The sequence below is a fragment of the Carassius gibelio genome, chromosome B3 (genome assembly GCF_023724105.1).
Source record: "Carassius gibelio isolate Cgi1373 ecotype wild population from Czech Republic chromosome B3, carGib1.2-hapl.c, whole genome shotgun sequence".
Lineage (NCBI taxonomy): Eukaryota > Metazoa > Chordata > Actinopteri > Cypriniformes > Cyprinidae > Carassius > Carassius gibelio.
Genome location: NC_068398.1, coordinates 40,730,401 through 40,757,021, shown reverse-complemented (window position 1 = coordinate 40,757,021; position 26,621 = coordinate 40,730,401). Strand labels below are relative to the sequence as shown.

General features: G+C 37.9%; 1 protein-coding gene across 7 annotated transcripts in view; it reads right to left on the bottom strand.

Annotated features, from left to right (window-relative positions):
* LOC127953344 (zinc finger protein 271-like) overlaps nucleotides 1-23,119 on the bottom strand; it is an 838,866-nt gene extending 815,747 nt beyond the window's left edge. For all 7 annotated transcript variants that reach the window (XM_052552529.1, XM_052552535.1, XM_052552536.1 and 4 more), the window contains exon 1: nucleotides 22,539-23,119. In XM_052552529.1, coding sequence (XP_052408489.1) covers nucleotides 22,539-22,908 — 370 coding nt within the window. In that variant the 5' untranslated portion in view covers nucleotides 22,909-23,119. The remainder of the gene's footprint in view (nucleotides 1-22,538) is intronic.
* Between the last annotated feature and the right edge of the window lie 3,502 nt (nucleotides 23,120-26,621).

Genomic DNA, 26,621 nt, shown 5'->3' with positions numbered 1-26,621 from the left:
AGAAGCGTGAACAGAGAGCTAGGATGTCTGCACAAAAGAAAAGACGAGAGAGAGAAAAGGATCGCAACAGGAAAATGGTGTTAGCAGAAGTGAAGAAAGCCTCAAGCATCAATAACAATCCACCTAATCACACAGGGGCTGCAACACCTGCTAATCAGGAATCTACTCCGGTTAAAATACAGTGTCAGCTAAATGCAACACCTGTTTTGTCTACCAGTTCTGGGTACAAAACTGATTTTTCTAGAAGGAAGGCAACCTGGAGGATAAAAAGGCTTATGCCAAAAAGTCCACAGAAGTATGGCACAATAGTAGCTGGCTTAGTTGCCTCTAAGCGCGAAAAAAAAACTGCTCTCCATGACATGATGCTTGGCGGTAAGGACAAGGATGTGGATTCTGTTTTGGGATATGCGAAGCAAACTTGCAAACAGATGTCCACAGCCAATAGAAGAATGTTTAATGCCAATCTTGCAGCCATCCTTGGATCTGCCAGTAAGCAAGTCAGGGATGCCTCTAGCAGAAAGTTAGGAATATCACAGAAGATCATTAGGAAATATGATCGTCTCAGAAAAGCAGGGCGTGATCCAGTACAACGTAAAAAACGTTGTGATGCAGTAAGTGTTGCAAGTTGGCTTTCTGTGCAAGAATTTTTTAGAAGATCTGATGTATCAACCACACTGCCTCACAAGAAAACAGTCAGCAAACGAACTGGCTTACAGAAGCAAATCCTGCAGAAAAGCATGAAGTCCACATACTCTGCCTGGCAAAATGAGAATCCCAACATGAAGTTGTGTTTCAGCAGGTTTTGCACACTCCGACCAAGCCACATTTTGCCCTATGTAAAAGCCCATTTGAACCAATGCCTTTGTGAATATTGTGAGAACATGGACTTGAAGTTAAAGAGATCGATACCATGCAAGTGACATCACCATCTGTCCACCTTCAGATGATGCCAGAAAGCTTCACAAGTTACAGTGTATTGACTGAAAATGTCAAGAATGCTGTTTTGATGCTGTAGGAGCATATCTGCAACCACTAGATGTAGCAGCAGAAAACGAAGTCTCCTGGCAGGACTGGGGAAATACTACAGTGCGTGGAAATCTTAGGAAGGCCCTACTACCTAGGTCTGGCCAGCTTAAAGAATTGATCCAGGAGATGAAAAGTGAGCTCAAGATCTTTTTGAAATGTTTATAATGTAATTTAAGCTTTGATATTAACACTCATTTATTTCAATTTCAGCACTGTTTCCAAGCCCAGACACCAATGTAGGTGATCTTGCAGAAATGGGTGATTTAGTAGATGATCTCATAGAAGACTTAGAAAGTGGTCATTTCCAGCTTGAGGTGAGTACAGATATAGTGTTAAAAAATATATATTTTTACATGATTGTTCAATTGCTGTTGTTGTAGCTGGCTGCTCCCAAACACAGTTGAACAGTGAGTCTCAGGTAATTGTCCATATTTTAGCCACATCTGAAATTCCCTACAAAGCTTTAAAGTTCACATGAAAAATGTGAGCTGAGCATTGTCTTTTCAAATTTATTTCCTAATATAATTTTGTAGAAGTCCAGTCCTACAGTCGTTAGAGTGCAAAAAAGCACAAGTGGAGAGAAGACAGAAAGACAGCAGCTAGATACAAAGCAGCTGTTCAGATGTAAGCAGTGAAATCACTACCTCTTTTATCATGTTTATGGTTCATAAATAGGTGCTCATATGATATTTAATGGCGGATGAATGTCTCCACTCTGTGCAGCTCGAGCTCGAGGCCGCGGGGAAGCAGATTCGTGACCTGGAAGAGAGGCAGGCCGAGCTGAGAGAGCGGAGAGCCGCGCTGGAATCATCCCGGGCTGACGCTCACAAGTCCGGTGTAAGTATACAGCATGCTGTTAACAGTCCGACCGCGTCTACTCCATGTGTTATTCTCGTTTGTTTACCAGGACACAATCTTCCCAGATGTCCTTCACTTCGGTGGCGGGACACCACGGACCCTGGGTGCATCCACAGCGGATGACGTGAGCCAGGCCCCGGGCAACGGCTTCTCCCCCTCCTGCCTTCGAGATCTCCATCCGGAACCGCTCTGCTCCCCTCCACGAGACAGGACGCGACGCTGTGATCATCGGAGACTCCATCGTCCGCCACATCCGTGCTACGTTAGCCGAAGGTAAAGTGCACACTCATTGTTTGCCTGGTGGTCGTGTTCTTGATGTTTCTGCACAGATACCCGCGATCCTGAAGGCCGACGAGAGCCCCAGAGCGGTCATGCTTCACGCCGGGGTTATCGACACCACACTGCGGCAGACGGAGACGCTGAATAGGGACTTCAGGAGCCTGATCGAGACTGTTCGCATCATGACGCCCGCGGCGACGATCATCGTGTCAGGACCACTGCCCACGTATCGACGAGGACACGAAAGGTTCAGTAGACTTTTTGCTTTAAATGAATGGTTGTTGTCATGGTGTAAAGAACAGAAACTGCTATTTGTTAATAACTGGAATCTTTTCTGGGAGCGTCCTAGACTGTTTCGCGCTGATGGTCTGCACCCCAGCAGAGGCGGAGCGGAGCTGCTCTCGGACAACATCTCCAGGACACTTCGCTCCATGTGACTAGTAAGTCAATTCTCAAATAACTACTATGATGAGTTTTGTTCCACCCACTTAAATGATAAAAGTACTTGCACTGTAAAACCTATTAAGACCGTGTCTGTTCCCCGAATAGTGAGGTCAAAATATAAATATAAAAAAAAAAATCTTATCGCAATTAAACCAGAAAAATGTTAAGTAAATGAACAAAAACAATGTTTTAAGTTTGGGCTCATAAATATTAACTACACACCCAAAGCAGTTAATGTAAATGAAATGATCACAGATTATAGTTTTGATGTACTCTGCTTGACTGAAACCTGGCAAAAACCAAATGATTATTTTGGTCTAAATGAGTCTACTCCACCAAACTACTGTTATAAGCATGAGCCCCGTCAGACTGGTCGTGGCGGAGGTGTTGCAACAATATATAGTGGTATTCTCAATTGCCGCGTTTCCACCGAAATTACCCGGAACATTTTTCCCAGGAACTTTTTTTTTCCCAGGAACTTTCTTCCCCCCCAGACCTGTTGCTTTCTGCGTTTCCACCGCGGTGTAAAGTACCGGGAAGATTAGGCAAATGACTGGTGATGTAGGTCCGCGCGCGTTTCTCAATACAAAAGTACCGCTGATTAAAAAAAAAAGTACGCTGATTTTGGACGTGCATCATCGGTAGTTAGTTCAGACTCTGTGCATTCGTCTCGGGAGTGTGATGTCCGCGACGACGCAAGTCCGGTAAATCTATAAACAGCAGCGTACTTGATAACTTCAGTCAGCTCGTCTTGGCTACTGCAATTTTCCTTATTGTATATTTACAATAAAACGAAATAGCTGTCTTTATAAAGAAAACAACAGATTTGAGTTTTAAACAACTACATCCTCGCCTGAAAAACTTTTAAAATTACATTTCATGACACAATAACAGTAATATTTGAAAATGATCCGAATAAATGGTGTTTGAACTCAACCAATGCTGCGTGAACTCAGATGGCTTTGGTTACAGCAATTTTCCCCTCAGTATACTTGCAATAACACGAAATAGGATATAAAAAATACCACTGCCTCCTTTCGTTTTCATTTAAACATAATAACAGCTGCAGAAATGTACTTAGTTCAGGGATATGTGTAGCGTTATATACAGCCATTACAATGAAACGAAATATTATATAGACTTGCCTTTTTTATTTTCATTTTAACATATAGATAAATTTAACACAGACCAAAGAAAACCTGTTAGATTTACCCCACAGCTGAATTATATGTTATGTTTAACCACTAAAGAGACATCAGAGTCAGCGGCACATATCAGAAGGTCTATCCAAGGTGAGGCTGCTTCTCGGCGGATAGATGATCACTGAGCTCCCGCTGATTGCGTGGAGCTCACTGTCTTATGCTGTGTTCACACCAAACGCGAATAGAGCGTAGAAATTCGCGTCTACCGCGTCTAGTTTGCCGCTTGACCATTTTGAGATCATTCGCTTCATTCGCGCGAGTAATTCGCTTCATTCGCGCGTGGAATTAACTTCACAACAGACGCGAATTCACGTCATGGGGGGTCTTCTGCCAGCTGAGTTCACGCAGCATTTTCAACCGCCATTTTTATTCGGATAATTTTCAAAATATTACTGTTACTGTGTCATGAAATGTAGTTTTAAAAGTATTTCAGGCGAGAATGTAGTTGTTTTAAACTCAGATATGCGGTTTATATAATGACAGCGTCTATTTAAAAAAATGTGTTTCGCCGATCTCGGAGATGAGCTCCATGCGACCAGCGGGAGCTCCGTCATCATGTATCCGCCGAGAGCAGCCTCGGCTCGGCTAGACCTTCTGACATTTGCCGCTGACTCTGATGTCTCTTTAGTGGTTCAAGATGAAATATAATTTGTTTGGGGTAAAATGAAACGTTTCTTATCAATTGGCCTTTATTCAATTTATCTATTGATATGTTTTTTTATATACATATATGTCCTTTTTATTCCTGTCTCTATAGAAATATGTACTTTTGTCATATAGGTCTATCCAAGGTGAGGCTGCTTCTCGGCGGATAGATGATCACTGAGCTCCCGCTGATTGCGTGGAGCTCACTGTCTTATGCTGTGTTCACACCAAACGCGAATAGAGCGTAAAATTCGCGTCTACCGCGTCTAGTTTGCCGCTTGACCATTTTGAGATCATTCGCTTCATTCGCGCGTGGAATTAACTTCACAACAGACGCGAATTCGCGTCATGGGGGGGCTTCTGCCAGCTGAGTTCACGCAGCATTTTCAACCGCCATTTTTATTCGGATAATTTTCAAAATATTACTGTTACTGTGTCATGAAATGTAGTTTTAAAAGTATTTCAGGCGAGAATGTAGTTGTTTTAAACTCAGATATGCGGTTTCTATAATGACAGCGTCTATAAAAAAAAATGTGTTTCGCCGATCTCGGAGATGAGCTCCATGCGACCAGCGGGAGCTCCGTCATCATGTATCCGCCGAGAGCAGCCTCGGCTCGGCTAGACCTTCTGACATTTGCCGCTGACTCTGATGTCTCTTTAGTGGTTCAAGATAAAATATAATTCGTTTGGGGTAAAATGAAACGTTTCTTATCAATTGGCCTTTATTCAATTTATCTATTGATATGTTTTTTATATACATATATGTCCTTTTTATTCCTGTCTCTATAGAAATATGTACTTTTGTCATATAGCTCCGGTTGACTGCTCACTGACAACATCAGTCGTTCCTCCTTGTTGAATGAGTGGAGAAGGGTATTCCTGCACAACTAGAGGCTGCAGGAACATTCTGTTGAATGAGTGACTCCTAGCAGGCTCCTGATTGGTTAACGCGGCGCGAATTGATGCCAAAGTTCAAATTTTTCAACTCGGGCGGCAGACGCGAATTCGCGTCAAACGCTAAATGCACAAAAAGCACCTTCGCGCTTAACGCGCGTTTCGCGCGAAACTCCCTATTCGCGCGTCAATTCGCGTCATTCGCGCGAACTAGACGTGCGAATGAGGCGAATTCGCGTCTTCCGCGCCGCGCTTAACGCCCCATTCGCGCCGCGAGAACTCCAGACGCGCGTAAACGCGCCTTTGCATTGACTTAACATTGAAATCATTCGCGCCAGACGCTCTATTCGCGTTTGGTGTGAACACAGCATTAGAGATCGGCAAAACACATTTTTAAATAGGCGCTGTCTTTAGAAATAAACAACAGATTTGAGTTTTAAACAACTACATTCTCGCCTGAAATACTTTTAAAATTACATTTCATGACACAATAACAGTAATATTTTGAAAATGTTGATCCGAATAAATGGTGGTTGAACTCAACCAATGCTGCGTGGACTCAACCAATCAGAATGTTTAGTGCCAAAGTCCCGTCCCCGAAAGTTCCGGAACTTTGAAAAAGTACCACCTCGCCAGCAGGGACTTTCTGAGGGGCATTTTTTTACCTGGAACTTTATTTAGTTCCTGGTTCATGCGGTGGAAACACACCAAGTACCAGGCCAAAGTCCCTAGTTCCTGGGTAAAGTTCCTGCGGTGGAAACGAGGCTAATGTTACCCAGAAAACAGGATACAGGTTTAACTCATTTGAAATACTTCTGCTTAATGTTACACTGTCAGACATGAAAAGAAATCTAATGTATCTCTTGCTATGGCTACTGTGTAGGGCTGGACAATTATGGCCTAAAATCAAAACCTTGATTAATTGAACATTTTACCTTGATTACAATTAATGAACGATTATTTTGTTTCTGTTTTGTTTTTTTGCCCTCATAGTTCATTGACAAGGTTTGTACAGTAAGCAATGCCATAGCTGGGTTTAAAAGGGCCCTGGTGAAGGTTGTACCAGTGGGCCCTGTTTGAAAGTGTTTAATTTGTTCGTTCTGTTTATTTGTTTGTGCTATTTACACAGTGTTTGTGTTTTTTCAAGTTTGTAAGTGTCTAGGTACAGAAACCGAATAATTAAATGTAAAATAGCACTGTAAAAATTAAACATACAGTCAAACCAAAATTTATTCAGACACCTTCTTAGACTGGCTTCAGCCAAACGGTTGAGATCGACTATTAAAGGTGTGATATTTTTTCCTATTGAAAGCGCGATCATAGCTCACTATCAGCAGTTATTTTATCTATGTTTGTAACATTTCTTATAGATTATTGCTTGGTGAGATAAATAAAGATCAAATAAAGATAAATTGGCTCAAGTACCAGTACGAGTGATTGCGTGTGTGAATTAGTCATACTGGCTCTATGTTATTGTGAAGCTGTGGGTTGTAAATAGCTTCCAAAAGTAGAAAAATATGCTATAATACGTTTTGAGATTCTAAGCTACTTTAGTAATAAATAACAGAACATCGCTGACAACTAGTTTCTGTGTTCCTCTGTGCGCACGATCTTCACAGCTGTTTATATGAGTGTTCATGCCACAATGCAGCTGCGCGAACATGGGAGCTTGAAATGATAATACGCATCCGATTGTCTAATCGCTTGAATGTCCAAACCATAAAACAAATACAACTGACAAAGTTTAGTGAAGACACAAGGCTCAACCGCTTGCGTGCCATCACTGTGTTGAACCGGCGTTCACCTCCGTGTTTTGCTTTTATGCCACTGACTGGACGGGGCAGAGTCATGTGGCTAGACACACGCTAGTATGTTTTTTTTAGAGGGAAGTATTAACAGGATTAAAAAAACTAAATAACCGACATGGTCAAATTAAGTCGGTAAGAGGTTCTGAATTTCGGTTTCGATTACTTTTCGATTAATCATCCAGCCCTACTACTGTGTATAGACCCCCAGAGCCGTATACAGATATAAACTCTTTTCGAGTCAAGCAAAATGTCATCGGGCCCATTTTTCGTTTTAATCATACACTAGATTTAATTATATCGCATGGAATCGATCTTACTGCTATAGATATCGTACCTCAATGTGATGATATTACAGACAATTTCCTTGTATCGTGCATGCTGCATATAACTGATATTTACTATATGTCGCAGCGATACCGTCTGGGCAGAACTATTGTTCCAGCTACCAAAGACAGATTTGCAAATAACCTGCCTGATCTATCTCAACTGCTATTTGTACCCAAAAATACACATGAATTAGATGAAATGACTGACAACATGGGCACTATTTTCTCTAATACATTAGAAGCTGTTGCCCCCATCAAATTAAAAAAGGTTAGAGAAAAACATACTGTGCCATGGTATAACAGTAATACTCACTCTCTCAAGAAAGAAACTCGTAGTCTTGAACGCAAATGGAGAAAAACTGACTTGGACGTTTTTAGAATTGAATGGAAAAACAGTATGTCCAGCTATAGACAGGCTCTAAAAACTGCTAGGGCAGAGCATATACAGTATTGTTCAAAATAATAGCAGTACAATGTGACTAACCAGAATAATCAAGGTTTTTCATATATTTTTTTATTGCTACGTGGCAAACAAGTTACCAGTAGGTTCAGTAGATTCTCAGAAAACAAATGAGACCCAGCATTCATGATATGCACGCTCTTAAGGCTGTGCAATTGGGCAATTAGTTAAATTAGTTGAAAGGGGTGTGTTCAAAAAAATAGCAGTGTGGCATTCAATCACTGAGGTCATCAATTTTGTGAAGAAACAGGTGTGAATCAGGTGGCCCCTATTTAAGGATGAAGCCAACACTTGTTGAACATGCATTTGAAAGCTGAGGAAAATGGGTCGTTCAAGACATTGTTCAGAAGAACAGCGTACTTTGATTAAAAAGTTGATTAGAGAGGGGAAAACCTATAAAGAGGTGCAAAAAATGATAGGCTGTTCAGCTAAAATGATCTCCAATGCCTTAAAATGGAGAGCAAAACCAGAGAGACGTGGAATAAAACGGAAGACAACCATCAAAATGGATAGAAGAATAACCAGAATGGCAAAGGCTCAGCCAATGATCACCTCCAGGATGATCAAAGACAGTCTGGAGTTACCTGTAAGTACTGTGACAGTTAGAAGATGTCTGTGTGAAGCTAATCTATTTTCAAGAATCCCCCGCAAAGTCCCTCTGTTAAAAAAAAGGCATGTGCAGAAGAGGTTACAATTTGCCAAAGAACACATCAACTGGTCTAAAGAGAAATGGAGGAACATTTTGTGGACTGATGAGAGTAAAATTGTTCTTTTTGGGTCCAAGGGCCACAGGCAGTTTGTGAGACGACCCCCAAACTCTGAATTCAAGCCACAGTACACAGTGAAGACAGTGAAGCATGGAGGTGCAAGCATCATGATATGGGCATGTTTCTCCTACTATGGTGTTGGGCCTATTTATCGCATACCAGGGATCATGGATCAGTTTGCATATGTTAAAATACTTGAAGAGGTCATGTTGCCCTATGCTGAAGAGGACATGCCCTTGAAATGGTTGTTTCAACAAGACAATGACCCAAAACACACTAGTAAACGGGCAAAGTCTTGGTTCCAAACCAACAAAATTAATGTTATGGAGTGGCCAGCCCAATCTCCAGACCTTAATCCAATTGAGAACTTGTGGGGTGATATCAAAAATGCTGTTTCTGAAGCAAAACCAAGAAATGTGAATGAATTGTGGAATGTTGATAAAGAATCATGGAGTGGAATAACAGCTGAGAGGTGCCACAAGTTGGTTGACTCCATGCCACACAGATGTCAAGCAGTTTTAAAAAACTGTGGTCATGCAACTAAATATTAGTTTAGTGATTCACAGGATTGCTAAATCCCAGAAAAAAAAAATGTTTGTACAAAATAGTTTTGAGTTTGTACAGTCAAAGGTAGACACTGCTATTTTTTTGAACACACCCCTTTCAACTAATTGCCCAATTGCACAGCCTTAAGAGCGTGCATATCATGAATGCTGGGTCTTGTTTGTTTTCTGACAATCTACTGAACCTACTGGTAACTTGTTTGCCACGTAGCAATAAAAAATATACTAAAAACCTTGATTATTCTGGTTAGTCACATTGTACTGCTATTATTTTGAACAATACTGTACACAAACTCATTGAAAATAACCAAAACAATCCAAGGTTTTTATTTAGCACAGTGGTTAAGTTAACAAATTACCAGACGCCACCAGATTCAAATATTCCACCAACATTTAATAGTAATGACTTTATGAATTTCTTCACTGATAAAATAGATAACATTAGAAATACAATAGCGAATGTAGATTCCACAGCATCTAACACTTCAGTTTCATCCATTGCACCCAAAGATAAACTGCAGCGCTTTACAACTATAGGACAGGAAGAACTAAAACTTATCACTGTATCTAAACCAACAACATGTTTATTAGATCCTGTACCCACTAAATTACTGAAAGAGTTGTTACCTGTAGTCGAAGAACCGCTTCTCAATATCATTAACTCGTCGTTATCTTTAGGTCACATCCCAAAACCATTCAAGCTGGTGGTTATTAAGCCTCTTATTAAGAAACCAAAACTACATCCTAGTGTACTGGCAAATTATAAAATAAACTCTAATTTATAAAAAGTTGTGCTCAAAAATGATCCGTATGAAGAATTTCAGTCAGGTTTCAGGCCCCACCATAGCACAGAAAATGCACTTGTTAAAATTACAAATTACCTGCTTCTTGCGTCAGATCAAGGTTGCATCTCATTTCTAGTCTTACTTGATCTTAGTGCTGCGTTCGACACTATAGATCATGACATACTCATAGATCGATTACAAAACTATACAGGTATTCAAGGGCAGGCTCTAAGATGGTTTAGATCCTACTCCGATCGCTACCATCTTGTTTACTTAAATGGGGAGTCATCTCATTTATCATCAGTAAAATATGGAGTGCCACAAGGATTCGTCCTAGGTCCCCTTCTATTTTCAATATACATGTTGCCCCTTGGTAATATTATTAGAAAATATGGAATTAGCTTCCACTGTTATGCTGATGATACTCAGCTATATATCTCAACGAGTCCAGATGAAACTTCTCAATTATCTAAGCTAACAGAGTGTGTTAAAAATGTAAAAGATTGGATGACAAATAATTTTCTCCAATTAAACTCTGATAAGACAGAGATATTTATTATTGGACCAAAAAACACTACACAGAATCTTGTAGATTACAATCTGCAACTAGACGGATGTACTGTTACTTCCTCTACAATCAGAAATCTGGGTGTTATTTTAGACAGCAATTTGTCTTTTGAAAATCATATTTCCCATGTTACAAAAACTGCATTCTTCCATCTTAGAAACATTGCCAAGCTACGAAACATGTTATCTGTTTCTGATGCAGAAAAGCTAGTTCATGCATTCATGACCTCTAGACTGGACTATTGTAATGCACTTCTAGGTGGTTGTCCTGCTTCGTCAATAAACAAGCTACAGGTACTCCAAAATGCAGCAGCTAGAGTCCTTACGAGGTCAAGAAAATATGATCATATTACCCCAATTTTACAGTCTCTGCACTGGCTACCTATTAAGTTCCGTATCAGTTACAAATTATCATTACTTGCCTATAAGGCCCTAAATGGTTTAGCTCCTGCGTACCTAACTAGCCTTCTACCACGCTACAACCCATCACGCTCCCTAAGGTCACAAAACGCTGGACTTTTGTTAGTTCCTAGGATAGCAAAGTCCACTAAAGGAGGTAGAGCTTTCTCACATTTGGCTCCCAAACTCTGGAATAGCCTTCCTGATAATGTTCGGGGTTCAGACACACTCTCTCTGTTTAAATCTAGATTAAAAACACATCTCTTTCGCCAAGCATACGAATAATGTATCTTTTAAATTGTGAGTGTAGTTGCATCTGATCAAATGTGCATTTTTACTCATTAGCTTGTGTTAAACTAGTTTTACTTTGTTGGATCAGCAGCTATGCTAAAGATGTCTCTATTTTGTTTCTATGTTTTGCCATGGGATGTAACTAGGATTTACACAAGCTCCAGTCTGGATCCAGAACACCTGAGAAGAGATGATGCTGACCCTCAGAGGACCCCAGATGATGCTAACCGTGAATCAACAAACAGAACTAACAAATATGGTTACAAGTGTGACTGCATCATATAATAATTATTAATTAGTAATAATATTAATAATGTTCATCGTCTGACTGACTACGTCTTGTATTAATTTTTCTAAAAATCCTGTCATACTTGCACAAATTGACAGTCACCACTTACAAGCTACTACTAAATATTGTAGAAACATAATTTTCTGTAAAGTTGCTTTGTAACGATTTGCATTGTAAAAAGCACTATACAAAGAAACTTGAATTGAATTTAATAGTTTTATTTTAAGATTAGATTACATACTGTGAAATAACATGAACATTAATATTTTTAATGATAGGATTAACTAACATAAAAAAAGATTAATAAAATATCTGAATAATAGATTGTTCATTGTTACTTAATATTAGGTAACGCATTAATGTAAACCAAAGAGAGCTCATTATAAATTGTTGCCAACACTTTTGATTTAAATGCTCTATACACGTTTCTACAACAAATATTTAAAAGTAATCCTATAGCTCCATCTGGTGGTGGCCATGATTGGTATTACACACTGTACGTTTCGTGTCGCCATCTGAACCAGTTAGAATGAGGTGCACTTAAATGGAGCGCGAGAACAGGACAGATTAGGGATATGCCTATGCAAGGCCAGGTTTACAAGCTCTATCTGTTATGCAAGCCCATGTTAATGGATCAGAGCATTCACACTGCACACGGTAAAAGATGTGAAGCGAAAAGAATGAATATCTAGCGCATGAGCATAGAGAGTTGTGAGTACACAGGACACAGTTTGAGTGCGCACTCTCTTCAAGCGAGAGCAGCATGTATCGGAGCACGTGTGTCTGATGATTAATGATACTGCGATGATTAAAGGGACGTTAACTCGCTCTCTCTCTCTGTGTCTGTCAGGCAGACCCTCAACCACCCCAGACCTCCCCCTCCCTTCCCTCACACAGAGTGAGGTCAGATGTGTGACACTTTTTTTTTTATTTTGTGTTATCCATACAGTGTTGTAAAGTCGTGAAACTATGCATACTTCCTCAGAAGGACTTTTTCTCTATATGAAAAAATGCATAAATGCCGTTTGCAGTAAACGGGACACGCCATTTCCGCATCTGCGCACTCACCCACTCTCACCTCCTGTTTGCAGCTGAATACAAATTGTCAACATAATATACAACTAGGCTATATCTGGCCAAATACATCGGCGCAGTCCCGCGCAGAGAAAATAAAAATAAAAAAGCCCATGATGAAGCACGTGCACCACTTTCAGGTAGCTGTGTTCAAAATCCTGAGAAATTATTTTGACTATTGACGATATTAAATGTTTTTTAATGTTGGTAATAATTTCCCCACCAACAACAACACATTTGAATTAATATTCTAGTGTTTTTGTTAATAACTTTTGAACCGTAAGCCAGAAAATGGAAATTATTTTTACCTCTGAATCCTTGGCCCATGCCAAGTAAAATAAAAAAATGGCAAGGTTTAGTTTTTTTTATATATATTTTCAATTGTATGAAAAACATACTTTTTCAAACACGTCCTAGATGGTTAATTAGTCTGGTTAGTTTTCATGAAAATTGGCTGAGATCGTCTTCAGACCATTCTGGCAAAAAGTTATGGAATACAAGTTGATTCGTCCAACCGTTCTCGAATAAACACGTGAACAAATTTGACGAAAAGCACGCAAAAATGCATGTGAGGCTATATCTCGACAACAGTTTGGCCTATTGAAACCAAACTTGATGTGTGTTATGACAACCTGAGACTACCTGCAGTGCTTCGACGCGGCACCACCTAGTGGTCCGGAGATATTAAAAATGCATATTTTTCCATTTAACTTCTGAATGGTTTGGCCAATAATCACAAAACTGGTCTCTTTAGATTCAGTGCATCATGTCGAGTCGAACAATATCCAATTTTCCCATGTCAGCCATTTGAGGCATAGACCATTTTGAATTGTTTTAAAATGCTGTATTTTTTAACGCATTATTGAATTGTTAGGGAAATAATTACAAAATGTTTGGCTCCATGCCCTTATTGTACTCAAAAACTTTGATGGCAGCGCCACTTTGTTGTCAAAAGTTATTATAAAATATAAAAAAAATGCTAATAACTTTTGGATAATTTAGAATATTGAAATGAAAGTAGTCTCCCTTTATTCTTTGGGTCATGTTGAGAGCATTGATACCAATAATGCCAAAAGAGAGAGAAAGAAAAAAAAAACTACTTTTTCAAATTTCTCCTAGACCGTTAGTGACAGATTTTGACTCTGATCATCTTCAGACCGCACTGGCCAAAAGTTATGTGTCGATATATACGAAAGAGTTTTCATTTAGCGCAACAACAAATTTGATGGAAAGATGCCAAAATTCATCTGAGGCTTTATCTCTGCATCCATTTGACATATTTGCACCAAACTATGTATGTGCCATTATCACCTCACACTGACCATGCCACATTAATTTGGTAACAGCGCCACCTATTGTTGGATTAATAAACCATTCATTAACCATTAATAATTACATTTATAAAAATGCTAATAACTTTTTATTGCATTAGCCTATTGCAAAAACTCCTCATCAACCATTGGTCCGATTTTCACCAAATCTGAATCAGATGATCTTCAGACTGTGCTGACAAAATGTTATGGATATTGTGTCGATAGAAAAAACCTTTTTCGCATATCACAGTGAGGAATTTGAGGCATGATGCCAAAATGACACTTCAGGCTGTATCTCTGCAATGCTGTAGCATATTGACACCAAACTTTGTGTTATTGTCATCTCACACAGAACACACCAAAATGATTTGATTACAGCGCCACCTGTTAGTCAAAAGTGATAAGCCAATTCATTCATTACTCAGGTAGAAGTATGGGTTTAAAAAGACTTTTGTAGAAGTTGAAGTATGAACTCAAGCTTTTTACTCAAGTAAAAGTACTGGTATCAAAACTACTTAAAGCATAAAAGTAAAAATAATGCAAGGAAGAAAAATGCCATTAAGAACAAAAGCTTAGGCCGTGCACTACCTCCTTCTATAATTCTATAAAATTTCTTCTGTAAATATAACAATTTTTTTTATTAGTAATATGGATTGCTATGAACTTCATTTGGACAACTTTAAGGACGATTTTATCAATATTTTCAAAGCGACCCCAATCCCAATGACTTAAAGTCAGTAGTTTGCTATTGTGACTCACGCGAACAGAACTGAATGTGTACTGAAAATGCACACTGGCATCGTGTTTACATTTTTCAAAACAGGCCTATTAAACATGCGACAGATCCCCCGATTCTATTGGTCGCACTGGTAATCATCACAGAGCGCAGCTGCAAAAGTTTAACTATTTTTAACTATCATATCATATTATTGAACCAAGTTATCTTTTGCGCTAATACTGTCAAAACACACAAGGTTTACATGTAGACCCAGTTGGTCATGCCTAAAATGAAAATAAACAGTTGAAAGAAAAACGTATACGTGCCTGTATATTAGATGGTTGCAGGTCTTAAAGGGACAGTAGGCCTATTAAACATGCGACTGTCATTAAAGGGACAGATCACCCCAAAATTTCATTTGTCATTATTTACTCATTGTCACGTTGTCCCAAATCTGTATTAATTTATTTCTTGTGCTGAACACAAAATAAAATATTTTGAAGAATCCGGGTGACCAAACAGTTGCTGGTCGACACTGAATTTGATAGTAGCAAAAAAACTATGGAAGTCGCTGTGGACCAGCAACTGTTTGGTTTTCTGCGTTCCTCAAAATAGCATTTATTTTCAGAAGAAGAAAGAACCCCATTCAGGTTTAAAACCACTTTTGCGTGAGTAAATGGTGGTATAAAAAACAAAACACTGTGACAGAACTGACAGACAGCAGACAGAAATGTATTGTTGGGTGAACTATTTCACGTTGATAAAACAATAAAACAAAGAAAAATATTTCACTGCTCTTGACTGAAGAAATTTAATAAAGTTTTTAAAGGAATCAGTCCATATAGTGTTTTATTTTTATATTTGTTCATTCAATTTCTTGAATGCTCCTGCTAAATACACCTATTGTACCAGAAAATAAAGCACAGTTTGTTTTATTTGTATATTTAAAAAAGAAACTAACTACTCTTTGTATATCATGTGTAGTTGTAATGTGTATCTTTGTCATTCTTTTATCTTTGTTCTTAAAAAAATAAGAACAAAGATTTTTATCTTCACTCTATTTGGCCTAAATATTTGCTAAAAAAATGTTTACTTTTTTGATACCTTGAAAGGCTTTGTCTTTATAATAGGGAAATTAGTTTGGCTGTAATGCTCAGAGAACTTGCAAAATAGTAAAACCAACATGACAGAATTGTGATAAAAATCATGATATTTCTAAAAGAAACTGTGATATATTTTTTCCATATTGCCCACCCCTAATTGGCATAACAAAATAAAAATGAAAAATTATATAAATGTTTATATAATATTATATATATATATATATATATATATATATATATATACATATACATACATACATATATATATAAACCTATTATCTTTAGCTTATGTAGGCTCTTCAATAAATTAATCGCTGATCTCTGGTGATGTATTATTTTTTTGTAATGGATAATTTTAGGGCTGCAGCTATTTATTCTTTTTGTAATCAATTAATCTAGCACTTAATTGATCGATTAATCGGATAGATGTGTGTTTTTAAACAACCAAAACAAATATATAACGAAAATTATGTGGCTGTAAAATGATCAAGCATTTGGCTTTTATTTCTAAAAAACAAAAATAATTTTTTTATTCCCATTTTTACCAATTTAGTGATTATAAGTGCCAGTCCCAACAATTATATGACAATACTGTACAGTTAAGTCAACTTACTGTAAAACATGTATAACTATGAATACAAACTTAAATAGTAAAGGCCATTTGGCCTTAGTTTTGTCCTCTTAATACAACATTACAAAAGAAGGATTGCAACTCCTGCAAATTACCCACCCGAGAACAAAAATAAATTAATATAAAATATCAAGCCAAACAGATATACAATGTTTTAGGGCTGGGCAATAAATCGATTTTATCGATTAACTCGAATTTGACGTTAAGGGCGATTTGTTTTTAATGAAAATAGTTTTTCTCTTTAACTTCCACCACCGGCTCTCCCCTTATGGGCGTTACACACAGGATGCGGTATGCGCGCTGCTGCACTATAAAACTCATTCATCTCAATGGCTTGCGCCGCGCAAGGACGTTTTGTTGCTGCGTCGACCAAAGAGCAAGCGCAGCGGTCAAAGTTCAAAATAGTTCAACTTTTGCTGCTGCGCTCTGTGACGATTACCAGTGCGACCAATAGAATCGGGGGATCAAACAAGCACGGAAATCAAAATGGATGAACGGCTAGTACTGTGTGTGTCAGATTTTCCTGAGCTGTATGATATAAGTTTGAGGTCGTACCCACAGCCTATTCTTCCTTGCTTCTCTCTTAATTCTCATGAGCAGGACTAGCGCTATCGCTTGCTTCTTACAACGGGACAGATACATGTTTGCTGTTGACCGAAAGGAGGAACAACAGACCATGAAAGAGCTCCCGCTAAAAGTTTTTAACCCTCTCAAGGTAGGCGTTGTTGATTTGCAACTAGGGATGTCAACGATTAATCGATGATCGATTAATTGTCGATAAGAGATGCAATCGATTAAGGCTGTCGGTGGTCGGTTAACCAATTCAATGTTGGGCTGCGTGCGGCTCATGCGCACTCAACACGTGCGAGCGGCTGTGAGTGACGGTGACGATATATAAAAGCATCATCATTCATTCACAATGTACAAATTAAGCTTTTAATGTGATTTAAACTTTAAAGTACATTAAAATAGAAACAACATAAAAAGTTCTTCAACATTAAAAGCAATAGAAATGTAGTTACTAATCATTTCATCAGATAACTGTTTTATATCCTGCGCTTTGCAGGGCTGCGGGACACAGTGACAGGACAGGTAGTCTATTCATTCCTACAACTTGTTAATTCATTCCTACGAATTATTGTCCATGTTTCATTAATTTTGTTCCCTAAATAACCCATGATTTAAGTGAAATAAGGGAACAAATTAATAAATCGAACGAATTCTTAATTCATGAAATCTTTAATTTCCCTTCCCATGTTTACCACAGTAAGAGATGCGAAAACAGTTATTAAAAGCGAAAGATAATAAAATAAACCTGGGAAATTAGAGGGTTAGACTATGAAGATTTAGGAAAAGAAACAATGCCTAAATATACTGAATTTGTGGAAATTCGTGACCAACCGGCAAACCAGAACAAAGCCGTGTAAATGAAGACTATGGGGTCCAAAAGCATGGTCGCGATCTAACATTTTCCAGTTAACCTATTATTCCTCTAATAAACAAAGCTTTTATACCACACTTGTCATAATCAGATCTTATAATTTCTAAATAAATAATTGCTGGATTCAAAACAGCGATTAATAGGTGCTGTGACCGACACATTCCTGGAGCATTCACTGCTGTCACTAAACGGTGACGCCGAGCATCGTTCACAAGTTTCTGCATGGACCTGACTAGGGCACAGGTTCTAAGCCCTGGGACAAAATGGGATGCTTTAAGGAAAATTTATAGCCTACTAAGTAATAGGCCCAACATAAAAATAACAATTTGTTTTCATGTTTTTTTTTTTTTTTTTTAAATAGGCTATGCGAAATATATCCGACTTAAATAATTAAGATTAACGGATTTAAAACAGAAGTGTGGGCGCTCCATAAGTTCACAAAAAAAAATAAAAAAAAAGGATGACAACGCATTCTGTTTGTTTGCTTTATTTTACAAGAGCACAAATCTTCTGTTTTTATTGTGAGTGTGCACAAATGAAAGTAAACACTTTTGCGGAAAATATATATATTTTTCTTCTGTCTCAGCTGTTTCGATCGCGCCGGAGCCTGCTGCACACGTATATTCTAGCGATTCAAACTTACATCGCAGCCTGTTCATTATCAAAATAAAATAGTCAACTAAACATTTAAAAGGTTACACTGGTCAGTTTAAATAGACCGTAGTATACCGGTCCTCTCTGCTGTTTCAAGGATGTTTTTGCTCATATGCACTGTCACGATCTAATGCGCTGTATGCTGGATTTTTAAAAATCTGACATTTTCTAGGACAGAATCCAGCAGGATCAAATTAATGTGAGCAACAGTGTGTTTTGGTGCAGCAGCGCCGATGTAGTTCACTTAATGTGCAGCGCAGTCACACGCGATCCACATTTCGGATAATTTTATTTTAAATACAATAATGTCAGTTGAAAACATTGCAATTGTGCTTTAAAATACAACAACGAGCACCACAAAACCATTTCAAGAGGCGCGTTCAGCGTTCTCTGTGCGGGATTGGAAACGGTCAACAAAGCAAAATGACCTCAAAAGTATGGCGAGCTCTCTTCATTTTATCAAATGATCATAATCGCATCTATTCATTTTATAATCCTGTTACTAGCATTTTATTCAGACTAAAACCTCTTTAATTCAAGTGAGAAAGCGTTTTGTGTGTGGCTTTTGCCCATCCTGTCATACCGCTGACTGCGTGCCTGCAATAGACGCATTTTGCAGTATTATGGTTAACGATTAATCGATTAATTGATCGTTAATTTAAACGACGATCGATCATGGAAATAATCGAAATTTGACATCCCTATTTGCAACAGTTAAAAAACTAACTACCTTATTACTCCAGATACATGTTTTAATTATTATACTTGTTACTAAAACTTAATTTAAGCCGGAGAGGGTTAAAACTGCCTACGCCATAGCGCAGCGCAAATCGCCTTGTATCTGAAGGGCAACGCTGAACCCAGCGGCAAGTGTACATTTGTTTTGAGCAATTTCTTTGTCGGTTGTAGTTTGTTTTTAAATAGAAAAAAAAATCGATTAAAATCGAAAATCGGTTTGGTGTGAAAAAAATCTGAGATTTTTTTTAAGCCATATCGCCCAGCCCTACAATGTTTACAATTTATATTTTAAAAAATGTAAACAAAATCATAAATAAGAACAGACTTTTTCAGCTGTGATCTCAAAACAAACATCAAAATGTACCTAGCTGAGATAGAGAGTGTGAGTGAGTGAGTGTGAATCAGATCCCTGATCAGAGCCTAATCAGACTTTTTTTTTCTTGTCTCATGAAATATCTGCATCCATGCGAAACCACAAAACAATGTAGTATACATGCCAGACCAGCATGTGGCACTGTAATTCTGCCACAGAAATACAATTAAAACGGAGAAGACTTTAACTAGGACTAGGCACATAAACCTTGTGTGTGGTTTACAAACAAACGTGGAACAATACATTTATTAATCAGTGTTAATAAAAAGACAATCGTTCAGTGCTTGATCATGTTTTTTGTTGCCGTTACATGATGCAGTGACTGACTAAGGGCGAGACGTGGGTTGATGACGTTATCATTTCAGAAAATATACAGCTTCACTGTCCACACAAAAATGCAAAGGCTGCATTTTCTAATTTATGCACTTCGGGACCTGGGGCCCGTTCTTCGTACGTCGCTTATTACATCCGAGATCAAATGACACATCCAAGATGATATCACCGTGCTAATCATGATCCGGCTAATTGGGTTCCTCGAACACACCTGTTGTGTATGATTAGTATCGCTGGATTGAGTTATCTGAGGTAATTGCGCGTTCATGCGTTGTCTTAAAAGGGGATATGTATCGATACTCGAAACCATGATCAGCAGTGCAACGATTGGCTGGTGGCAAGACGGCAATGTAATGACGTCATAGAATTTAAAATGACACCACGACGAAAAACTTGACAAATTTCTGGACTTTTATAAGGAAACAGCCAAGCAAACAAAACTACATAAATCTTATAATAGATGAAACAGATAATAGATACATGTTTTTATTTTATTAGAATTTTTTTCATGATTCCCAATTATTTAGATTCGCAATTTATAAAAGTTGTGCAGTCTTTACATTTTTATTTCAATGAAGAAATTATCTATTCATTTCATTGTATATTTGGACAGATTTGTTACGTGACAGCATTAATGAAAGTTTCTTAAGGGTCAATATCATGTTATCTGCATCTCCTGCACTCCATCAAGCTCTTATAATAATAATCATCACTCAAAATAATGCATGACTCTATTATCTGTATAGCATGTGTGTAAAACTCTAATACAATTATGAAGTAATAACTTTGTGACAAATAAATATTTCAGTGAGTAAAACTAGCTGTGTCTATAGTAGGCTGTTATCGACTACACAGCATTTTTATATTATTTTTAAATATTTTTTTAATGATTATTATTTTAAATTATTGTCCCTGGATCAGAACCATACTCTTGTAATAAAGTAGCAGTGGTAGCAGACATATTTTGAGTATCAGTTCTGGTTGAAAAGAAGCGATCTAATCCTGTTTATATGAAATAAGCTGCTCCTGAGCAGGTTTAAGCTTACGGACCTGTTGCTATGACAGCAGCTCCGGGATGAGCTTCGAAGAACCAAATGATCCAAGATCACGCCAAATCATCATCAATCAAATCCAGCTAACTGAGTTAGCAACGTACGAAGAACAGGCCCCTGGTTTCAAAAAATATCGGTTTCAATTTTCCCAAAATGCGGGATCCATGTGGCCGAAACGCTATTAAAATACAAAATGTATAAGTATACTAGGGCTAATTCGAATGGATATCGAATATCATGCAATGTATTCGAATATCAACATGCCTGCCCCTCCGCGCATATTAAAAAGAAAAAAACACTATTGTAGCTAAACGTCTAGCGTCCTTGTCTTTCTTTAACTTTCTTTTTGCAAAACCCCTCAATTGACGTCTGTCCATTTTGATTCATTTTCTGTAACCGTTAAAAAATGACACATTTGCGCATACTTGTTGTGGACCAACTCAAATTTGACAGATTGGGGACGGAAGGGGGGGGACTGATAGTGGTCAAGTAATCTTTATGTATTTATAATTTATTATTATTATTGTTGTTGAGTTAGTGTTCATAAACAAGTTATGTATGGTCTTTCAAGAATTTCAAGTTAATAATAAAACAATTTACGAAAAATAATTTTAAAGCTTGTGTCATGTGGTGCCTCCCTAGTTGTTGTGAATGGTTGGTGCCCCTGGGCACTGGCCCAAGTGCCCTTATGGATAATCCGGCTCTGCATGTGAGGCATTTTATTACAGATGCGCATGCTTTTTTTTTTTTTTGACTACTTTTGGACTATTGGACAAAAACACCCTCCTACTCCAATTCTAACGCTTGGAAGAGCCAGGATAATTTGTATATAACTCAGTTTGGATTAATCTGAAATAAATCAGTCATATACACCTTAAGGATTCTTGAGAGTGAGTAAAACATGGTCTAGTTTTCATTTTTGGGTGAACTAACCCTTTAATATCTTTCTTGCAGGTGAACACAAAATAAAAAAAGATATTTTGAAGAATGTGGGTAACCAAACAGTAGCTGGTGCACATTTGATAGTAGAAAAAATACTGTTCAACTGTCTGGTAATACACATTATTCAAAATAACATTTATCATGAGATCATAATATTATTATGTTTTGTGAACAAATGTTCTATATGTGTATCATGGCCTTATTATCAGTGACATAATTTTTTTCAGAAACCATAAATAAACGTTTTTTTTCAAAAACACAAACATGTAAGGTACATCCATGCTGCACAGCATATTATTGTTACACAGATTGTGCCGATTACAGTGATTATTAATATGTGTGTGAGTATATATATATATATATATATATATATATATATATATATATATATATATATATATATATATATACACACACACACACACACACACACACACACACACACACACACAAATGTCTACACAGAAATTTTCAAGGGCTCAAAAATACCCCGAAAAAAAAAGCTTTGGATACCTAATGTACCACAAACATTCATTAAAGATGAAAGAAGAATAAACACCAACCTCCTTGTTCCTCGTGTTTTATTTCTGGTTCCTCGTGTTTTATTCTCAAAGTTTCTGGTTCCTCGTGTTTTATTGTGGTGGTTTCTGGATCCTCGTGTTTTATTCTCAAAGTTTCTTGTTCCTCGTGTTTTGTTGTGCTGGTTTCTGGATCCTCGTGTTTTATTGTGGTGGTTTCTGGATCCTCGTGTTTTATTCTCAAAGTTTCTTGTTCCTCGTGTTTTGTTGTGCTGGTTTCTGGATCCTCGTGTTTTATTCTCCAGGTTTCTGGTTCCTCGTGTTTTATTGTGCAGGTTTCTGGTTCCTCGTGTTTTATTGTGCTGGTTTCTGGTTCACTCGTGTTCTCTTCTCTCTCCTCTTTCACAAACTCCATCTTCACAGCAGCAGATCTAAGTTCAGAAACTCCTCCAGATATTCCTGCTTGCTTCAAAACTCAGTCACGAATGTGAAGACGAGAAATATTACAGGTATTTATGAACTGATTCAAAAACTATAAATATATATATATTTTTTCTTTAAAGAAATATGTCTAAACGTTTAGGTAGCATACTGACATAACAACAACAGAGAGCGCGGTGAAACACTTCTTCCTCTGAGGTTTAATGGTGTTTGTCAAATGTATGTGTTTAGCGCCTCCCGCTGGACTGGAGTGAAGCGACGAGAGGAAAACCAGTGAGGACGTCGTCGTCATTTGGAGCGAATACCAAATGGAAACTTTACGAAAATTAACCATGGTTTTAACCTCTTAAGCACAAATGCTATTTTGGGGATTTCCGTTTTTCATTTTCCTACCTAATTTTGAATGCCTGCCTATACTAATGCTACAGTGTAAGCTCAGAAAGTTTGGTATAATTTCAAAGGAAACCCTTTGAAATTACATAAAACACTGTTGAAATTGATAAAAATGACAATATATGCTGTCTGTGTTATAATAAATAGGGAAAAAAACAAGGCGCTTTTTTATTTTATTTGTGTAAACTGAAGTTTGAAATGGTATAACTCAGGCATTGAAGGGGCTGGCAACTTCAGACCAATGTCTTGTGCTTGTTCCACTTGTCAGCTATTAGAGGAAAACAGAAATTTCTTTCTATCCTAATCTATGCAAAAGTTATTCTATTCCAACTGAAGGAAGGAATAATACAATTTTTGTATAAAATTTTTGTCTAAATAAGTATGAAGTCATCTTTTGCACACTTGCAGTATGGAATAATGTGATCTCTGTATATTATTTTACAGAAAACACTCAGAAGTTACATAAAAAGCTGCTGTTTGTGACAAATAGTATTATTTATGTTGTTTCACATATGATGAACCATCTCAATACAATGTGCTTTTTTTGTGTGTGGGTTTTCTGAACAGTCTTTGAAAGAGAATAAGTCAAATTACACAATAGCAACATGCATAAAATTATAAAAAATATCTGGTCTATCAAAATCTAAAATAGAATCCACAATCTCCAAATTCATATCGTTTCATTTATGTCTATTCTGCATCGTGTAAAGATTGGGAGACCTCGCCTGTCTCATTCATATATAATATTTTGATTTTTTATCAGCGTGTCTGTTTGTTTCGGTTCTGATTCAGCGTAAATATGCTCCCCGAAGCTTCTACGCGAACTTCGGAGCGTCAACAAACTAATTTATGTTTATTCCCCCAGTACTGTACTGATTACTGTACATTCACTGAGATGCGGTCGAACACTGCACAGTTATGAAAATAAACATATTAGCTTATTGCTAGCGGAGCTTCCAAGCCTCAGAATAAAGAATCAAATGTATGAAAGCGAGTAGCACGCGTATACGCTTACCAGATGCGCGTCCTGACCTCTCCACGGCGAAGGTGGCCACCCATAACTTGTTTTATGAATATTATGCATTATAAATCCGTAGATTCGGCCGCTTGTAGTTTCGCCTCGCGTGGCCTTTGTTTAGAAGCAGCCAAAAACTCGGTTTCCCAGAGCCCATCGCTTCGTTTGCGTCATTCCGGCGGAAAGGAGTGGGCAGTCGCTGTCCAGTTCCTGTCACCCCCGCTGGTGCTGAATTCACACATTCGATTGGAGGGAACGACTTGTGAATGGCAGCTATCAGGGCAAATAGCGCTTCATAAAAGAGATCAGACGTCTATAGCAGAAGAAAGGCTTTTAGACCCATCTATATGAGTTAGAGATCTTGTCAATCATACAGCCTTTGGAGCTCTTTTGCGCACTTGTACAAAACGCTTTATATCTCAGCAATGGAAGCACGCAGAAACGTAAAACTGGTCTTGTTTGAAAGAAGAGATTCTAATCTAAAAGGTTTTATCGAGTATATAGGTATGCGTGGCTGTTTGCGGCTGACTGAAGCGGTGCAAAATGTATAAATAATAAGGTGAGAAATTTTACATCGCGATTCTGTTGAAGATCATTCGATCTGTGATTGTCACACAATAAAATGATCTACATCATCAGATTCCTGAGAATGAGAGCTTTCTTGTGATATATGACTTGACTGTTTTGTGAAAAATATTTTAAATACACATTCTTACGAAAACGTATTCGCAATCGTTAGATGGAAATTTATGGGGGGGGGGAAATATATTTCTTAGCTTAATTTGACTACTTTATGTATCATAAAACCCCAATTAATGGTATTCTTTGTAAAGAAAACACTCTAAGCTTTCAAATGAACCCATTTTTGGGCATATACCATATAAGGAAGGATATGCAAATGAGACACAAACATCTGGCATGCTATTTTCGGACCAGGTACCGGGTCTGCAGAGTTTTAACTAGGCCTATATATTGGCAGAAGAACGGATGTCGTGCTGACAATCATAAACAACAGCACGTGGTGTCACAGGCGGTGGTCTTCAGAGTGCACCTGGAAAGACATTAATGGACGACTCTCGTCTCATCGTGGAAGTTGAGAAATATCAAGTTCTTTATGATCCACACAATGTACTTTACAAAGACTTGCAGGAGAAGGAAAAAGCATGGGATGAAGTTGCATCGGCTCTTATTGCAGATGGTAATTAATTTTATACCTAGTGTTTTTGACGCTTTCGCTGGCTCACGAGCAAACAACTCAATATTTGATTCAAAATTGATTCAATTGGAACCATTTATTTACAATTTCTAAATTACACATAAGCACACAAATAACAAAAGCAGGTGATACATGCATATATAATAAACAAGTAAGTGCTGATTTCAAGATGAGCAGCAAGTCAAGGCTGTGAACCATTTACAATACACATAATTTAAAACCGTTTATTAAATTGGTTTTCAGGGTGTCCTTTGGTAAATTTGATTGCAAACAAACCCAGTGACAAGATGGTAATATGCACCATGTTCTCTCCTATGTCGGTTAATGGGATGAAGCCAAAGTCTGCGTCTTTTTTAGTCTCCTTAATAACAAATATAGCGCGATGGCCTTTCTTCTATCAACAACACGTACTGCACGGAAAACAAAAGCCCTATTCGGACGGGACTAGTTTTACAGGGGGTCGTTAGAGAAATCTGCATTTCACAGACGTACTTGGTGATTTTAATCCCGTCCGAATCTGCCAGAGCAAATTCCAGAGCAAATTACCTACCGTTTTTCGGCAAACTCAGTGATCCTCTGAGAAAACTAATCCTGTCCGAATGCGAATGTCTGTGATTGCCGGCGATATTTTATTTCACAACGCGTTTCCTTGTGTGTTTTGGCCAACGTGAATTACTGTAGATGCTCTTACCGCGCGGATGTTTGATATTGCTTAGCGGCAAATAAATAAAAAAAAAAAATACAAATAATAAAATCAAGAGCAAGATCGCGTAAACTGTTAATACCGGCTATTGTAATATCAGCATCAGGTAAGATTACTCACGTTCATTTATGTACCCAGTTACATAATGTAAACTAAAGGAACCACACGGTAACATCGTTTTGCTATACTAGCCATTTAGTATTTATTGTGTAATAATACTAAGGCAATCATTCTGAATGAATTAAATGCACGCATACAGAGCGCATGATCTCTGTGATGCCCAGATGCACAAAACAGACCCTCCCACCTCTGTAAAAAACACGGAGATGTTAGTCCCGTCCGAATTGGTACATGAAAATC